The sequence below is a fragment of the Elephas maximus genome, chromosome 17 (assembly GCF_024166365.1).
Source record: "Elephas maximus indicus isolate mEleMax1 chromosome 17, mEleMax1 primary haplotype, whole genome shotgun sequence".
Classification (NCBI taxonomy): Eukaryota; Metazoa; Chordata; class Mammalia; order Proboscidea; family Elephantidae; genus Elephas; species Elephas maximus.
In genome coordinates, this window is record NC_064835.1 from 32,529,121 (window position 1) to 32,547,350 (window position 18,230).

General features: G+C 41.4%; 1 protein-coding gene across 2 annotated transcripts in view; it reads left to right on the plus strand.

The window, feature by feature from the left end:
* FLI1 (Fli-1 proto-oncogene, ETS transcription factor) overlaps positions 1-10,423 on the plus strand; it is a 145,090-nt gene extending 134,667 nt beyond the window's left edge. For both annotated transcript variants that reach the window (XM_049857594.1, XM_049857593.1), the window contains exons 6-9: positions 2,810-2,875; positions 5,306-5,365; positions 7,204-7,251; positions 8,742-10,423. In XM_049857594.1, the coding sequence (XP_049713551.1) occupies positions 2,810-2,875; positions 5,306-5,365; positions 7,204-7,251; positions 8,742-9,271 (704 nt within the window). In that variant the 3' untranslated portion in view covers positions 9,272-10,423. The remainder of the gene's footprint in view (positions 1-2,809; positions 2,876-5,305; positions 5,366-7,203; positions 7,252-8,741) is intronic.
* Positions 10,424-18,230: the final 7,807 nt, after the last annotated feature.

Below are 18,230 nucleotides of genomic sequence, written 5' to 3' on the forward strand. Positions count from 1 at the left end.
GGCTCTGTGGCCTCTGTTTCTGTCACTTCCTTTTGTACCTGTCCGAGGGCTGTAGGCTTAGATGGGACATCTAAAGTTCTCTCGGCCAGGCTTTCACCCTGAGGTAGCCTGTAGGAGACTTATCTCATTACCTCCTAACTCTGTATTCCTCCTCAGGCTGCCAGAAGAGATCAGGGCTTGCAGCCACTTCTCTGATAAGGCACCAACTTCAGGCTTTGATTGGTCATTTAGAGTTGGAGGAAAGTCCAGTGGTCACCCACCAGGGCTAGAAGGAATTTATTCATTCTATAACTTTGCCTGTCTGCTCTGAACCAGGAGCTAGAATAAAAGAATAGGAAGAAAAGTTGATAAGAAGTCAATGTAACTATAGCCATGGCTGTAATTGGGACTAAAAAACTTTTCTTCTGAGTGGTCATAACAAAGCTTTCAGAGAGAACTGAAGACTTCTGTGGACTAATGATTGAGTAGAAAGCTGAGTAAAAAATTTTGAGACAGAGATTATATCAGGACAGTAAGTCAGAAATGAGGGCTTCAGATCACACACACCAATTCCTGGAACTCAGTGTTTTTTTTTTTTTTTTTGCTTAAATGTGTCACTTTCTGTTTTCACTTTCCATTCTATTCCTACTTAAATCGCCTCCTTCCCCTGATTCTCCTATCTGCCCTACACACCACCATGAGGTTCGTTCTTCACCACACCCTGTTTTCATTCTGTCCCTGCATCCTTCAAATCCTCCCTGGATTTCCCACTGCCTGTCATAAAGCTTGCTTAGCTGACATCAAGGCCACCCAGAGCCTTGGACACGGCCCCAGCCTTGTCTTCTAACCCTTTCTTATCGACCACTTTAGTCATACAGCTCCACCCAACCTTGTCCCCAGACATTATGTCCGCATTCTCACCCCCCACTTGTCCTTGCCCCTGCCTGCATGGCTTACTCTTTCTTCTCCAAAGAGGTCTAATTCAAGTAACATGGCCCCATGAGGGCCACTTCCACCCTGGTTACACTCCCCTGTCCCTCCTTAACCTCTAGTAGCCCTTCATATCTATTCCACTCCTGTGACACATGATTCATGTTTCTACATATTTATATTTGAATGCCAGCACAGGGAACTTGTTTCATATTGCCTCACACCCGCTGTAGGGCCGAGCATACCATACACTGAAGAAGTTAGTTCCAAATGAATTATTGGAGGCTTAACCATCGACCCTATCCAGAAAGAAAAAACATCGAAGAGTCTCAACTTTCCTTTGGTTTATACCCGCGCTGTACGTACTCTGCAGACCTATGCAAGAAATCCCAGAAGATGCCCATCAGAGCGTTCATCCTAAGCACGTAAACAAGTTGGTTTTTCTGTTTGTTTGGTTTTGTTTTGTTTTGTTTTTGAGTAAGAAGAAGAGTCTATTTACTGGAGGAACTCTGGGGGAAAAAGTCAAATGAAAATAAAAGCAGGCGAATTACATGAATTGAGCTTGGCCTTCTCTGCCCTTTCTCCCCATCCCATCCCCCTCACTTTCTGTTTTGCTTTTCATGCCATTTGCTGAAGTCTGTAATTTAAAAACTGAACTGGCTTTTCCAGGGCCATGAGGAATGTGCATGCGCACGTGGATTTTTCCAAAAGAAAATTGTTCTTGCTCTTGGTTCTTCTGAGCCAGAAACGAGGCAGTCGGATGAGCCCATCTATCTTCCTCTCTCTCATTCTCATTTGTCTGAGAGGCTCAGGATGGGGTGGAAGGGAATGGTTTGTGTTTCACCCTGTCAGACTGTTGTTTGATGAGGTTTGTGCTCCATTTGTTTGGATGGTTTTTATGGTTTCTTTGTTGTTCATGGAAAAACTTTCAAAGTCATAATTCTGTGTCCTTCAGCTCTTCTGCTATCCCTGCTCAGTGTCTCAGAGGGACTCACTCCATGAGAAAGGAAAAGAGGGATGTTTCCAGCCAGCTAGTTAAGTAATTTCTGAGCAGAGTGTATAGACAAGTGGATTCTTTCAAGAAAGAAGTTGGGGTCACAAATGCTCAGGTTCAATGGACAATTTTGCAAGACAATCCGGAGGCACCCCTCCAGTCACTCCCAGGTGGGAAGCAGCTCTCCATCCTCTCATGTCTTAAGTCAACCCTGTTTCCCACCAGGCCTCTAGCCCTTTTCCTTTCTCTGTGGTCATCGGGCCCAACCCTCTCCATTATCAACAGAAACGCACTGGAGGCCCAAGAGAGCTGGAATGTGGCTGAAACGCAGGGCTGGAGGCAGTCTTCCAGCAGCTCTCCTAGTCCTGAGCTCTGAGATAGTCTTCACTTGTCCAGACATTCCCAATCTCCTCAGAGCTGCTTAGATGGCTTTTCTACACAGCTATAGACATTTTTTTGTTGTTGTTCTCTCTAGCCTTGAATTAGTTTATGTTTATAGAAAGCTTTATAAAAAAGTACTTCACATGTGTTCTTATTTGATCATTACCACAACCCTATAACTAGATAAACTACTTAGATTTTTTATTTCCATATTAAAGAAAATTGAGGCTCAGAAAAGTTTTACTTACCCATCCCAGCTAGTATTTGAACCAATCCTCTGACTATAATTTGAAATTCAGGGTTCTTCCCAATACTTTGGCTCCCATATAAGACTGAAATCATCTCAACTTCACAGTTCTAATTCCTTCCACCACAGAGGAAGAGTAAACTTCTGGAATTTAGTGATGCTTAAAAAATTATTACTGAATTAAATTTAATTTCTCCTGATAACGAAGAGGTAATTTTCATGCAACCTTTCTGAAGAGTAGGAGATGCTGATGCACCTCTATTTGTTGTTTTTATTAGATCCTTCTTATGACTCAGTCAGGAGAGGAGGATGGGGCAATAACATGAATTCTGGCCTCAACAAAAGTAAGTACATGTCATACCACTCTTTAGGAGGAAAATATTTATCTCAGGACAGGGGTGGAAAACAGGGTCATACATGGGTAATGAAGGAAATTCTTTCAAGAAAAAGGTTGAGATTACAAATTAATTGTACAAGCAAGAACCAAGATCCCTTTCAATAACATGTACTCAATATTTGTCTGCCTGGCACACAACAGTTTGCACTAAGGAGTTCACCAAAAGGAACCAGACGTGGACTGTTTCCTTAACAGGGAAGGGGAGTCATTCACACAAATAACTTTTCCTCTGGGTGATATCAGGACGGCTTTGTGGACCTGGAACCATTTGAGTTAGCTCTGGGAGAGGCAGGACTTGGGCCTGTGAAAGTGGAGAGCGAAGACACGCCCAGCAGAGGTGGGGGCCTGGAGAAAGACCTAAAAGCTTTGCTTATGTCTGAAAGTCAGCTAGGACTCCAACTTCCTGGAGATTAAGATGTGTGAAGGGAAAGAAGTCTGGAAAGGTCAATAGAAAATGAGTCATGAAGGGCACTGTGAAGATAGACCTGAATTCTGTAGTCAGTGAGTAATCACTGAAAGTTTTTGACCAGTGGAATGAAATGGTTCAGGGAGATTAAAGTGGCCAAAAAGCATGCTGCATCTCACATAGTTTGGACATGTTATCAGGAAGCATCAGTCCTTGGAGAAGGACATCGTGCTTGGTAAAGTAGAGGGCCAGCGAAAAAGAGGAAGACCCTCAACAAGATGGATTGACACAGTGGCTGCAACAATGGACTTAAGCATAGCAACAATTGTGAGGATGGCAAGACCAGGCAATGCTTTGTTCTGTTGTACATGGGGTCGCTATGAGTCGGAACCGACTCGATGGCACCTAACAACAACAACAAAAAATAACATATGATAGTTTGGTGGAAGAGAAAGGAGTGGTGAAGATATCAGTTAGATGAAGCCATAGACCATGTAAGAAGGAATGCAGATCTAAAATAGAGAACAGCCTAAACCTCCAAACCAAGGAACCAAATGCCATGAGGTTTTTGGTTGTACATAAGCAGCCTCAGCAGCTACTCTTTTTTTTTTTTTTTTGTCATTGTAAATATATCTATCACACAACTTTTTCCAATTCAACTTTTTACAGGTGTACAGCTTATTGACAGCAATTACACTAATTGGCTATGCAACCCTACCTTTAATCAATGTGATTTTTTGATCACCATAAACCAAAGTTCATGAGATAGCTCAGTTGATTGGCCTAATAACCTTTTTAGGGCTTCTCTTCTACTTCCTAATTTGTTGCGTAGTGCCTGGGGTCTTAAAAGTTTTCAAGCATCCATCCAAGGCAAGGTAATTGGTATCTATTCACCTGGAGCAACAGAGGAAGAAGGAGAGACAGGAATAGAAGGAAGATATGGAATGTGTTGCTAATTGCCTCCATGAACAACGGTCTCCTTTGCCATGAGACCAGAAGAACTGGATGGTGCCCAGCTACCATTACTGAACATTTTGATCAAAGATTCTATAGAAAAATCCTGATTGAAAGGGGGAAAGTGCAGAACAGAATTTCAACTTCCCATAGAATTCAGACTTTCTGGAGTCATGGAGGCTGGACGATGCCAAAACTATTGTCCTAAGATAATTTTTAAACCTTAAACCAAAAATATCCCCTAAAGTATTATTAAAACCACACAATAGTGTAGCTTAACTAGTAAAGAATATCTTCCCTGAGCATTATGCTCTTTTAAAATCTGTCTATGTGGGATCAAATCGACAACAGCAACTCAAAAGATTAGATAGGAAACTTAGGGATCAGTGAGTTTACATAAATGGGGGGACAACAACTCATAAAAAGAGGATGAGAATGGTTGCACAACTCAAAGAATGCAATCAATGTCACTGAAATGTACGTGCAGAAACTTGATATATCCGTTGCTATCTATATTCCCAACAACAGCAACAAAAACATAAAATAGTAATAAAGAAATAAGTAAATTAGAGAAGAGATGATAAGAATAGAAGGAACATATGTGAAAGATACTGTAGAGGAGAACTTAAAAAACATGGAAGTACAGGAGGCAGGTGATCCTTGCTCAAATGTTATCTTCATATTGAGGGTATCTCAATTTCCTATTTAAAAACTAAATCCACAGCCCCAATGCTATCAAACATGCTATACTATATGTTTTACTTTTTGTATTTGTTTGTTGTTGTCTCCTCCATTAAAAGGTAAATTCCACTAGGAGCTGCTTCTTCGTTGCTGAATCTCCACCATCTAGAACAGTGCCAGTGCATAGCAGATTCTAGAAAAATATTTATGACTAAATGAATGAATGAATGAGAAAGCAAGTTGGTCCTCCTGGAGGGCATGTGAGAAGATTTTTCTCTCCTCTCATGGAAGACGAAGATGGCCCCACTTCTCATATTTCATTTCCTCTTTCTACAGGTCCTCCCCTTGGAGGAGCACAAACGATGAGTAAGAATACTGAGCAACGGCCCCAACCAGGTAACTGTCCAGGGATGTGCAGTCTCCTTTGTTTCTTGCGTAGCTGTTGATGCCAATGATCAACTGATGGAGGATGTAAACAATATACTACATTTGTTGTCACCTTTCTTTCAAATTATATATTATTACTTCCTGTAGTCAATCTGTGAATTAAGTAAGAGGTACTGGAATCAGGTAGAGACTTGTTAAATATCAGAAATGGAAGGAGGGTAGAGATTAAATACTCCAATGCCTCACTGTATAAAAGAGAAAACCGAGGTCCAGAGAGATAAAGTGATTTGCTAAAAAGCCACAAAGCTGGTTTTTGAGAGAACTAGAGCTATAACCTCAGACTCCCAAGCTCCTGTCCAGGTCTTTTATGCATCACCAAACCTTACTTTCATCTTGCGATGGATCTGGCTAACAATTAAAGGCAAAGATATTTTTAAAGCCATGGACCTGGGATAGAATATTGAACCATAGAGGTCTATAACATCTCAGTCCTATGGTTTCCTCCCCTCTACTGGAATAGTGACAGCACTGGGAGTTCACTCCCTTGCTAAGCTTGATTCCACTGTCTAAGCCGAAGCCCACCTCCCTGTAACTTCCACTCAAACTTCCCAGTTTTGCCCTCTGGAGTGTTGTTCCTCCCTCTCTGTAGAAGGTCCTTCATAAATCTGAAAGACAGCTGTGTGCTGACCTCTGAGACCCAGCTCTACTCTGTCTTCTCTATGTGATACAATTGACAGTATGGTTCTGAACCAGCCGTATTCTTTGGGAAGGACAAACATTGTCTTCATCTCCACTAAAAGGCAGAGCAAGTGAAAATTGACCTCCATTTTCTCAGACAGATTAAGAAAGGACTTGCTGACTGTGAAACATGACAAGTCAGACTTAGAGAGTTTTAAAGATTCTCCAACAACAACAAAATTAGACATTGTCTGTCAAAAATATTTAGTTGTCATACTGTGTGCATGGAGAAGAGTGGGCTAAATGGCCTTGAAGACTCTCCAAGTTAACCCGTGGTTCTAACTAAAAATTCTGTTGATTAAAAAAAATTCATATAGGAAAATTTTACAAAGTATTTGACAACATGCCAAGTTGGGATCCAGCTCTCTAGCAAGATTTCCTTAACTGAATAAAAGAAGACAAACTTCACCTTAACCAGTATTACAAAGATTTTTTTATGGCTAAATAATCACATAAGTTTTAAGTAAACTGGTATTTTAAGAATAGTCATTTTATAGCTAAAATACAAATTCTGGTTAGAGTGGCCATTTCCAAGCTTAAAATCACAGGGTGTTGTACTAGAAGGGACCATAGGAATCCAGTAGCCCAACCCACTCATTTTGCAGATGAGAAAACTGATATCCAGAGATTGTCCAACAAGTTATTTAGTTCATGACATAGCTGAGGCTAGAACCCAGGCTGCTTATTTCTAGTCTGTGTTCTTTATGCTACATCAGAGAAACAATTTTTATTAGATCCTCCTGAAGCCCATTGACTAAGCTGTCCTTTCATTTATTCTTTGTGTGATTGAATATTAGCCAGCTCCTTTCCAAATATTTTCATTACTTTGTTTTGGGTAATGACAGCTTTAACTATAAATTTTAGACACTTGATATGAAAAAGTGACACCATTACTGTTCCATGTCGTTTCTGTAATTATTGGGATGAAGACCATAACTGTGATCAAGACCTTTGAGATATGCATGGGAAAGCAGTAAAGTTTTCTGAAATCAAGCTTTCCTATGGTATTGAAAAAAAAAGGATAAACCTGTAGGGTTTTGTTATTAATGATCCTGCTGTTTTTATATTTTTGAGAACAGTGAAGCAAATTTCCCCTTTGGTTTCCTTAGATCCATATCAGATCCTGGGCCCAACCAGCAGTCGCCTAGCCAATCCTGGTGAGTTCACCTTGGCCTGCAAGACTTTCTTCCAGAATGTTCTGTTTGCATGTCCAGACACGTGACTGGAGAGTAGCATGTATTCTATCCTTGAAATATGCTTTCATCAAAAGCTTCTGTAGTGTACAAATGAGAGGTCAGGGTTTACTCTCAGAGAGCGATGTCTTTTAGCTGAAGGTGTTTCTGGAGAACAGACATTAGCACTGCATGTCTGCCACTGAGTTTTAGGTTAGTGATAAAGGCCACAGGTAGACATTTCAGTAGGGAAAGATGGAGGAAAAAGAAAACGCTTCCAATGAGCTCTCAGTTATCTCCCCAATGCGAGGAACAAGTAGGTACATCTTCCAAAAGTGTTTTATTCTTGACTTTAGAAAGTACTGCAGAGTTATCTGGCTTTATGAAAGAGGTGTATCCCTGAAAAGTTACAGATAATGTCAATTTGACAAGGTACTTTCAGGGTTTGTTATTAAAAATAACTTTCAGACAGGTTCTTCTAAAACAAGACCATTGAGAGAGTGAGCTAAGAGGCCCTTTGCAATAATAAAGATCTTCCTTTCTCTGTTAACTTAGTGCTGTCAGGGTCTCTCAACCCATTTTTTAATTCATGGCCGTCCATGCCCATTCTTTAGTCGCTGCCATTCTCTAGTCCCTGTCTGTCCCTATGTGGGACAGACACCACACAGCTCCTTCTCCTGTAATTTTCCTCTCTGCCCAAGTCATCCTCCATGGAATCTACAGCTGAGAGCCAAGCACTAAGACTGCTGAGGTGCAATCTGGGTACGGGTCAGCCTGAAACGTGTGCCCACAAGCTTCTTCCTATAAACCTGACAAACCTCTCAGGACCTGGCCAGCAGCTCTCTTTAACAGTGCCAGGGAAGACCTTTGGGGGACATCACCACCAAGTAGAGATCAGACAGTGATTCAGGCCTTCCTAGAAGAAGGGATTCGAAAAACTTGCCAAAAGGAAGCAGGGGGTGATTTGCCCAGGATCACACAGCTAGCTCTGGGCAAAGCTAGCACTTCCTTCCCTTGTTCGGTTTTTACCAGGCCTTCGGACAAATTGGGCATCTCTGGGTGGTACAAACGGTTAAGGTTCTTGGCTGCCAACTGAAAGATTAGAGGTTGGAGTCCACCCAGAGGCACTTCAGAGGAAAGGCATGAAAATTTACTTCTGAAAAATCAGCCACTGAAAACCCTATGGAGCACAGTTCTATTCTGACACACATGGGGTCACCAAGAGTGGGTATCAACTCAACAGCAACTGGTTTTTGGGGAGGGGGGGCAAATTATCTTAAGCTCTAACTGTATTATATCAATCTCAGTAGCAAGCAGAAAAGCAAACCAACAATGATAAAGTGTTGTCAAATAGGTCGAGTCTAGCAGGAAACGCTCTGAGAACGGGTGTGAGAATCCCTATGTTTAGGGAACTGGGTTCTGACTTTCCCTGGCTGAGATATCTTGTCTTCTCCTGTCTGCCTCCCTGCCTGCAGGAAGCGGGCAGATCCAGCTGTGGCAATTCCTCCTTGAGCTGCTTTCTGATAGTGCCAACGCCAGCTGTATCACCTGGGAGGGCACCAACGGGGAGTTCAAAATGACGGACCCCGATGAGGTGGCCAGACGCTGGGGGGAGCGGAAGAGCAAGCCCAACATGAATTACGACAAGTTGAGCCGGGCCCTCCGATATTACTATGACAAAAACATTATGACCAAAGTGCATGGCAAAAGGTATGCCTACAAATTTGACTTCCACGGCATCGCCCAGGCCCTGCAGCCACATCCGACTGAGTCGTCCATGTACAAGTACCCTTCTGACATCCCCTACATGCCTTCCTACCACACCCACCAACAGAAGGTGAACTTTGTCCCTCCCCACCCCTCCTCCATGCCGGTCACTTCCTCCAGCTTCTTCGGAGCAGCGTCACAATACTGGACCTCCCCCACTGGCGGGATCTACCCCAACCCCAATGTCCCCCGCCACCCTAACACCCACGTGCCCTCACACTTAGGCAGCTACTACTAGAAGCTTAATCGTCGGTGGCCTTCTAGCCAAAGCCCTGGCTCTCCCGCTCCCAGGACACTTTGGACTCTAAGGACACACGCGGCCTTGAAGAGCAAACAAAACTGGATGTTCTTTCTTGTTGGATAGAACCTTTGTATTTGTTCTTTAAAAACAATTTTTTTTTAATGTTGGTAACTTTTGCTTCCTCTACCTTCAACAAAGAGATGGGTAATTCCATGGGCCAGTACTCCAATTTGGATTCTCAACCTCCTATCATCTTATGAATTAAACGTTTAGATTACTGGAATGGTTTTATACAGTTCTGGGACAGAAACTGTAAAATCTCTTTATATTTTTATGACCAAAGCAGATTCTTAACAACACACGGGTCTCATCATGGACCCTGTGGGGTTCAGTATGGTAAAGGATCATGGGCTTATCCAGTCATGTTCTTGTTTGAGTGTTAGTGAAAACACAGGCAAGAAGCTTATGATCTTCTTTTAGGAGGACTTAATTCAGTGGATGGCAACTGGAACGTTGGCTGTAAGGCCAGTGAGAACTCAACTGGAATTTAAAAGAAAGAACACGTGTGTGCATTTAAGAAGCCATGGGCATTGCAAAAGCCTTCTTAATGGTAAGATGCACTAGGCTGACCATTGTCTCTAGAAATAGTCAAGATAGAAAATACAGAACTTTAATGCTAATACAGGCATTACAGAAAGACAGAATTAAATAGCTAATTTTTTTTTTTTTTAATAATGACAGTGGGTCCCAGAACTTGGAAGAGTCTTAGGGATTTCTAAATACAAGCAGATTCGCAAGCGCTGTGCGTTTGTCAGACCGTCAGTCCAGGGTCAACCAACCAGAAGGCAACTTACTGTATAAATTATGCAGAGTTATTTTGCTATATCTCACAGTATTAAAAATAAGTAAATAAAAAATTAAAAAGAATAAATAAACGAGTTGACCTCGGTCACAAATACAATTTTACTATCAAATCAGTCGTCGTTATTTTTTTAAGTGTAATTTGTACATCTTTTGTCAATCTGTACATTTGGGCTGTTTGTATGTTTTTATAGCTGGTTTTTAAAAAGCATAATGTGACTGTTGTGAAAAACAGGATGTTGTGGAGTCACCGACTTAGTAGAAAGAGAAGCACTGGCGCAGTTATTTAACAGGAGTGCACAAGGAGGTAAAAGCAATCCACTTAAATCAGTAATGCTTGGAAATATCTGTAAATAACAGGACTGCAATAATCACAACTTGGAAGAAAGAAACCAAACTTTCCCTTGTGGATACGAGGGACCTTCCTGCTCCATATACGCAATATATTTTTTAGATATTAAAATATATATAATTTTTCAGGTAATCGTTGACTTTTTTAACTATATTAAGTGTTAAGCTGACAACTGTCAATGAAGACTATGTTGTAAAATAATTTGACTAAATAAATTGTGCCTTCTTCTCCCAGAAGTGATGACACTGTTTTCTTATTTACCCCGTTATATCAAAGAGGTTTCTCAGGGGAAAATGTCTATTTACCTCTTGCACCATCAAGAATTTTTCAAATGTACACTGCAGTACAGCAAAAGGTACAAAACCAATGTATTTTGTTGTTGGTGGTGGTATTGTTGATGAAGATGTTTTAGAAATGTGTTATTTAAGTCTTTCTCCAGCCTCAGAGAGTTAATAAGATGGCAGCCAAAGCCAGTAGTAATCTGTGTCCAAGAACCAGAACGAAGAAACTTGTTTCAAATTGCTTCACTGTTAGATAGCTTGTTTTCATTTCGTCTATATTATAATGCAAGGGAATGAGATCTGGAAGTTCCTTGATGTTGCAAGGAATTAGGTCCCTCCAGGGTAGTCTTATCCATTAAATCTCACTCTGTTGCATCCACTAAGCACTGAGAACCCAGGTGGCCATCCTCCTGATACTCAAAAAGAGAATAAGATTACCTGCTTCCTTCTGGTCCCAAGCTGGGATTTTATAACCCACGTGGAGTTTTACAGTCTTTTCTCTTCCAAGGAAGAGACTTGCTTCAAATCGCTTCACTGTTAGATAGCTTGTTTTCATTTCTTCTATATTATAATGCAAGAGAATGAGATCTGGAAAGTCCTTGATATTGCAAGTAATTAGACACACAGCCTTGATAACCCTATAACCTTCCCTGGGTAGCACTGAGTACCTTCTAGACAACTTGTCTACCTAAATGAAATGGAAGTGTTCCAAAACATTGGTCTCCATTTTTTTTTAAATCTTGCATCTACCATTAAATTTGTTAAGCATGTATTCCCAATATATGCACATTGATTTATTTATGAACCATATACACAAACTGTCACATTAATTTTATATTATAAAGCTAACACAAAAGTATTTTAAAGAATGATATAAAAAAACATTGATCAAACATGGGTACAAATGCACAAATAACAGAAGACAAATTAGAAAACTGGAACCTCCTAAAAATGAAATACTTTTGCTCATAAAAGAATTTATCAAAAGAGTAAACAGAGAACCTACAGACTGGGAAAAAATCTTCAGGAACAAAAAAATCTCATAAGGGTCTAATCTCTAAAATCTATAGAAAACTTCAACAACTCAACAACATAAAGACAATCCAGTTTGAAAATGGGCAAAAGACATGAACAGACACTTCACCAAAGAGGACCTTCAAGCAGCCAACAAACACACGAAAAGATGCTCAGGATCATTAACCATTAAAGAGATGCAAATCAAAACTACAGTGAGATACTATCTCAATCCTGCAAAAATGGCACTGATCAAAAAAAAAAAAAACAGAAAACAACAAATGCTGGCGAGGTTGTTGGAAGATTGGAACCCTCATCTACTATTGTTGGTGGAATTGTAAAATGCTACAGCCACTAAAGAAAACAGTATATACACTTCCTCAAAAAACTGGAAATAGAAATACCTTATGATCCAGCAATCCTAGTCCTCGGTATATACCCCAGAGATCTAACATCAGTGACACAAATAGGTGTATGCACACCTATGTTCATTTGCAACATTACTCAAAATAGCAAAGAGATGAAATCAACCTAAGTGCCCATCAATGGCTGAATGGATAAACAAAATGTGGTACACAGACACAATGGAATTCTATGCAACCATAAAAAATAATAATGACTCCTCAAAATATCTTATGACATGGATGAATCTGGAGGACATTATGCTAAGTGATATAAGTCAATCCATAAGGAACAAATATTGTGTGATTGTATTTTCATAATGACAAGAATAGATATAAATACAGAGACCAATGCTCATTGGTGGTTACTGGGATGGAGTGGGGAGGAGAGAGGGAAGCACTATTGAGATAGTAGACACTCGTTATTTTTGGTGATGGGAGAGGTAGCATCAAATGTGGGTGAAGGGCACACAGCTTGACCAAGGTCAGCCATGTCGTTAAGAAGTGCACAAGAGAAAAGGATGCCTTTAATAAAGGATATGACAAATATAATTTTGCAACAACACCAACAACAACCAGAAATATGTGTATGGTTACACAAATTTGTATCTAGACATGTAAGTGTATGAGTGTGAATATGTGGGCACACATCTGTGCACAGACAGAAATAACTACAGCCATTTGAATATACAGTTATGTGTGTGAAAGCGTGTATATCCATATATGCAATAAACCACAGGGACATAGGTAAGTATACTTCTTAGACATAACCAAACATCTCGCAAGATTGGTTTTTTAGACTTAGGACCATAGTCATGTGGGACAACTTGGGGAGTTGGCATAATATAGTTCATAAAGTGTAAGTTCTACATCCCAGTATGCTGAGTAGTGTCCGGGATCTTAAAAGCTTGTGAGCAGCCATCTACTCACCTGGAACAAAAGAGAAAGAAGGGAACCAAAGACTCAGAGAAGAAAGTAGTCTACAGGACTAATTAATAGTCTACACGAACCACAATGACCCTGAGGCCAGAAGAACTAGATGATGCCTGGCTACTACTACCTTCTCTTCTGATCAGGGTCACAATAGATGGATCCTTATAGAATGCAAGAGAAACGTGGAACAGAGTTCAAGTTCTTAAAAGTTCCAGTCTTACTGGACTGGCTGAGCCTAGGGGACTTCCCGAGACTATCGCCCTGAGATACACTTTAAACCTTAAACCAAGATTATCCCTTGAGGCCACCACTGAAATAACAGATTGGCTAATAAAATAAAGAATATCACTCATAAGTAATGAGTTTCTTTGAGAAAAATCATCTGTAGGAGACCAAATGGTCAAAAATTACTCTAAAGCAAAGATGAAAAGGTAAGGAGGCAAGGGAAACTAGAGTACTGGAACTGGTACAACCAGATGGAATGCAGAATAATGATACATTGTGAAAAATGTAAAGAATATCACTGAATAATTTGTGTAGAAATTCTTAAATGAGAACCTAACTTGCTGTGTAAACTTTCACCTTAAACACAATAAAATATTAATTTAAAAAAATAAATTGAAATTCTAATGTTTTCTTTATATTGCATACCCTCTGCTATCAACATTCAAAACAACGAAGTTGTCTTTGGTGGAGTGAGTGTATATGTTCACAGACACATATGAGTTTTCTAGTGACTTCCAAGAAAGGAGAAAATAAAACCTTAGCATTCATGTCCCAAGCGTGGAAAGAGAGATGAGGGGGGCCAAGTGTGTTTAAGGATGGTCTAGATGGATGCTTTTGCAAACATCTATCTCAGCCAAGCAATTTTCCCATCAATAGGGAAAATGGATGCACACACACACACATATATTTGTTTTTGTTTTTAATGCGTGGTTCTGCCCAATATGGTGGCACCACCCAAAAGTGAACAACTGTAGCACTACAATCCCATTTAGTGATGGCTCTGAAGAACAGTGTTTATGGAGATTCTCCCGGGGGAAGAGCTTTGAACAGTAAATCTGGTTGTTCCTTTTTCCTGAAAAAGGAGTTAAAGGTCTACATTGATTTGTGTCTCCAATAACTTAGAAGCTGAAACTGCCTCCTGGACATTCTGACCTCCTCATGCAGGTGAACCAACAGCCAATGAAGGTGATTATTCTTCTGGTGGGAGTAATTGATCCTGGTTGTCAAGGGGCTATGTGGTTACTACAGGAGTAGTATGTACGGACCACAGGAGGTCCACTGGGCTGCTGCTTTTTTTTTTTTTTTTTTGGCTTTAACAAAGAGAAATTTATTCTCTCACAGTCTAGGAGGCTAGAAACCCAAATTCAGGGTGCCAGCTTCAGGGGAAGGCTGTCTCTCTGATGGGCCTAGGGGAAAGTCCTTGTCATCAATCTCCTCCTGGTCTAGAAGCCCTTCAGCACAGGGACCCCGGGTCCAAAGAATGCGCTCCCTTCTTGGTCCTTCATTCTTGGTGGTAGGAAGTACCCTTGTTTCTCTGCTCACTTTTCTCTTTTATATCTCAAAAGAGATTGACTCAAGATACAACCTAATCTTGTAAATTGAGTCCTGCCTCATTAATGTAATTGCCTCTAATCTTGCCTCATTAACGTCTTAGAGATAGGATTTACAACACATAGGAAAATCACATCAGATGACAAAATGGAGGGCAATACTGGGAATCACAGCATAGCCAAGTTGACACACATTTTGCGGGGACACGATTCCATCCGTAACAGGAGATCGTTTTGAGCCTGGTACCTTCTCGGGATAGGCCGCTTTTTTCAAGTGGTCTATCTCCCATTCTAAGAGGCACATATTTCTGAGTGCTGTAAGAAAAATGGGGTGGCCAGACTATGAGGGTCTTTCACCATCTTCAGAGGTTTTCATTACGTGTCCTATTTGAACACTGACTTAAGTTGCTCACCTCTACAAAAGTCTCAGAACTTTAGCCAGGTCTTGCCCCCTGAACTTACTCGCCCATGATTTATTTCACATTTTTTAAATTAGTCTACTCACTAACAACCATGACACCATTTTCTCCTCATAAGAGGGGAGGGCTGGCATTTAATCTCCGTAATGCTGAGGTTTAGAGCACCTCATGTTCAGCCACCACCTGTCTGTCGATGAAGGCTTGAGCATTGCTGTGATACTGAATGAGTTTCAGGGGAGCTTCTAGACTAAGAGGACTAGGAAGAAAGGCCTGGTTTTACTTCTGAAAATCAACCAGTGAAAACTCTATGGATCACAATGGTCTGGTTTGTAACCAATCATGGGGTGACCCAGGACTAGGTAGTGTTTTGTTCTATTGTATGTGGGGCACCTTGAGTCAGGGGTCAACTTGATATATAAATAAGTTGAACAACAATAGGTTGCCCAGGAGCATACAGCCGACTAGTCACAGAGGATAAGCAGGATCTTTGCCCTTCTGGCTGCCAGTCCATTACTTTTCCCACGCTCCCATTCTGTGCCTATGCCATGAAGTGTATCCAGTCAAACAAAAAATGCAAGCCAAGCAAAGAGGGGCATACTAAGCCCATGAGCTGTTCTAGTGAAAACCATTCCTCCCCTCAGTTCAGGACACTGCAGAACAGCCCTCTTGAGGAGGTCATTTTTGTTTTTAATGTCAAAAAATATTGTTGACCCCCATACAAAGGAAGTTATACTATCAATATCTATTGTTTTCAAACATCTTTAATGGGCGATGGCCACTAGAAATTTAATAACACCTATATTGATCAGTGGAGCCCTGGTGGCACAGTAGTTAAGAGCTCATGCTGCTAACCAAAAGGTCACCAGTTCAAATCCACCAGCTGCTCCTTGGAAGCCCTATGGAGCAGTTCTATTCTGTCCTATAGGGTCTCAATGAGTTGAAATTGACTTAACGGCAATGAGTTATTGTTTTCCAATATTGATAATTATTATATTTAACCAATAATATCTCACGCAATTGAAAAAAGAATATGTATGATGTTTATTTAGGCCATGGGTTGTCTTATGCTGGGTTATCTAGAGAAGCAAAACAAGTAAGGTGTATAAGTATACACAGAGAGATTTATATCAAGAAAACAACTCACACAATTGTAGGGGTTGGACCGTCCCAAGTTCTTAGATCAGGACAGAGGCCTTTGCCAATTCATGGGGCCACAGAAGCTAGTGAATCCAAGATAAGCAGGTTGGAGAGCAGGGCTCCCGCTCACAGGTTGGGAAGGTTGAGGAAGACTGCAAGGTTTCTCCTGATTCACATAGCTGTGGGGGCTGACTAACCCAAGATAGGCAGGTCCAGGAGCAGGACTCTTGCTCACAGACCATGAAGATCGACAAATCCCCAGATAGACAGATAAGCTGCTAGCTCAAGTCCCAAGAACTACAGGTCAGAAGACAGACAGCTGCTGGATCCAGAACAAGCCAATAACCTTTGCAAGGCAAGCAGGGAGGAAGTAGGCGGTGGAAGGTAAAGAGATGAAGGCTGAGGGAGCAATGAGCTGCCACAGTCCCCACCCCTGCCAGTACCACTTAGCAGATTCCATCATGGGGGTGATCGCATATCAGATTTCAACAGGGAAGTGATCACAACATTATACAACTGCCAAAACACTGAGAATCATGGCCCAGCCAAGTTAACACACAATCTTAAACATCACGGTCCACCCCTTGTCAACTTGGCATCTGTACACATCTCCCCAAGCCATACATAATCTCTGAATAAATACAATTACAAAGTTATACTTGCACCTAACACGATACAACTAACAGACATAAATCAAAAACGCACTAGCCCCGTTTGCGTCTTATATTTTATAAGTGAAGAAAACAAAAATATCTGATGCATGCATACAAAGCAGAAATACTCATAACAATTACAGTTCCCACTTCTGCAACTGGTCACATGGCCCTAACTGGTATTTAGAACTACCTTCTTTTTTTTTTCTTCCACTACCCTTTGCCCTCAGCAAGTACTTCAGCTGGTCTTGGTTCTTTGCCTGGTGGGGTGACCCAAACCTTCATTCCTGAAGGATCTGGGCCGTTAGTAGTCATGTCATAATGGAGTTGCTGTAGTTTTCCGTTGACTTTAATCACAGGTCATGGTATTACTAAGAGGTGCCCTAAGGGATCTCCTGCATTTCCAGACATATTCTTCTTTACCTCCATTATGTAATATCAATCTGGTTTCCTCTTGGTAGTCTGGATCAATCACACCAGCCAGTATGGTAACTCCCTTCTTTGCCTGTTGATCCAGAGGCATAAGGACCCCAAAGTGGCCAGCTGGCATTCTTAGCTTCCAGCTCAATGGAATCAGTGACGTGCCTCCTGGTGGGAGCATTCCTCCCTTTGGAACTAAGACCTTTAGGCCTGCAGAGCATAAGTTCACTGGGACAAGAAGCAAAAATCTTGCAAGTGGGTCACTAGGGATAATAGCGAGCAGTGCTACTCCCATTTCCACCCCTTGATTCCTGGACCCATGAATCCTTGCTATGGGAGAAATAGTACTGTATATTGGATGTTGGTTTAGAGCATATACAGCCTCCTAGAGAACATTGCCCCAGCCCTGCAAGGTATTGCCACCTAGCTGGTGCCATAATTGTGTCTTTAGGAGGCCATACCATTGTTCTATCAAGCCAGCTGCTTCAGGGTGATGGGAAACATGGTAAGACCAGTGAATTCCATGAGCATGGGCCTGCTGCTGCACTTCATTTGCTGTGAAGTCAGTCCCTTGATCAGAGGCAATGCCGTGTGGGATACCAGGACAATTGGTAAGGCATTCCTTAAATCCATGGATGGTAGTTTTGGCAGTAGCATGGCATGCAGGGAAGGCAAATCCATATCCAAAATAAGTGTCTATTCCAGTAAGGACAAAATACTGTTTTTTCCATGATGGAAATGGTCCAAGGTAATCAACTTCCCACCAAGTTGCTGGCTGATCACCTCGAGGGATGGTGCCATATTGGGGACGCAGTGTTGGTCTCTGCTGCTGGCAGATTGGGCATTCAGCAGTGGCTGTAGCCAAGTCAGCCTTGGTGAGTGGCAGTCCATGTTGCTGGGCCCATGCATATCCTCCATCCCTGCCACCA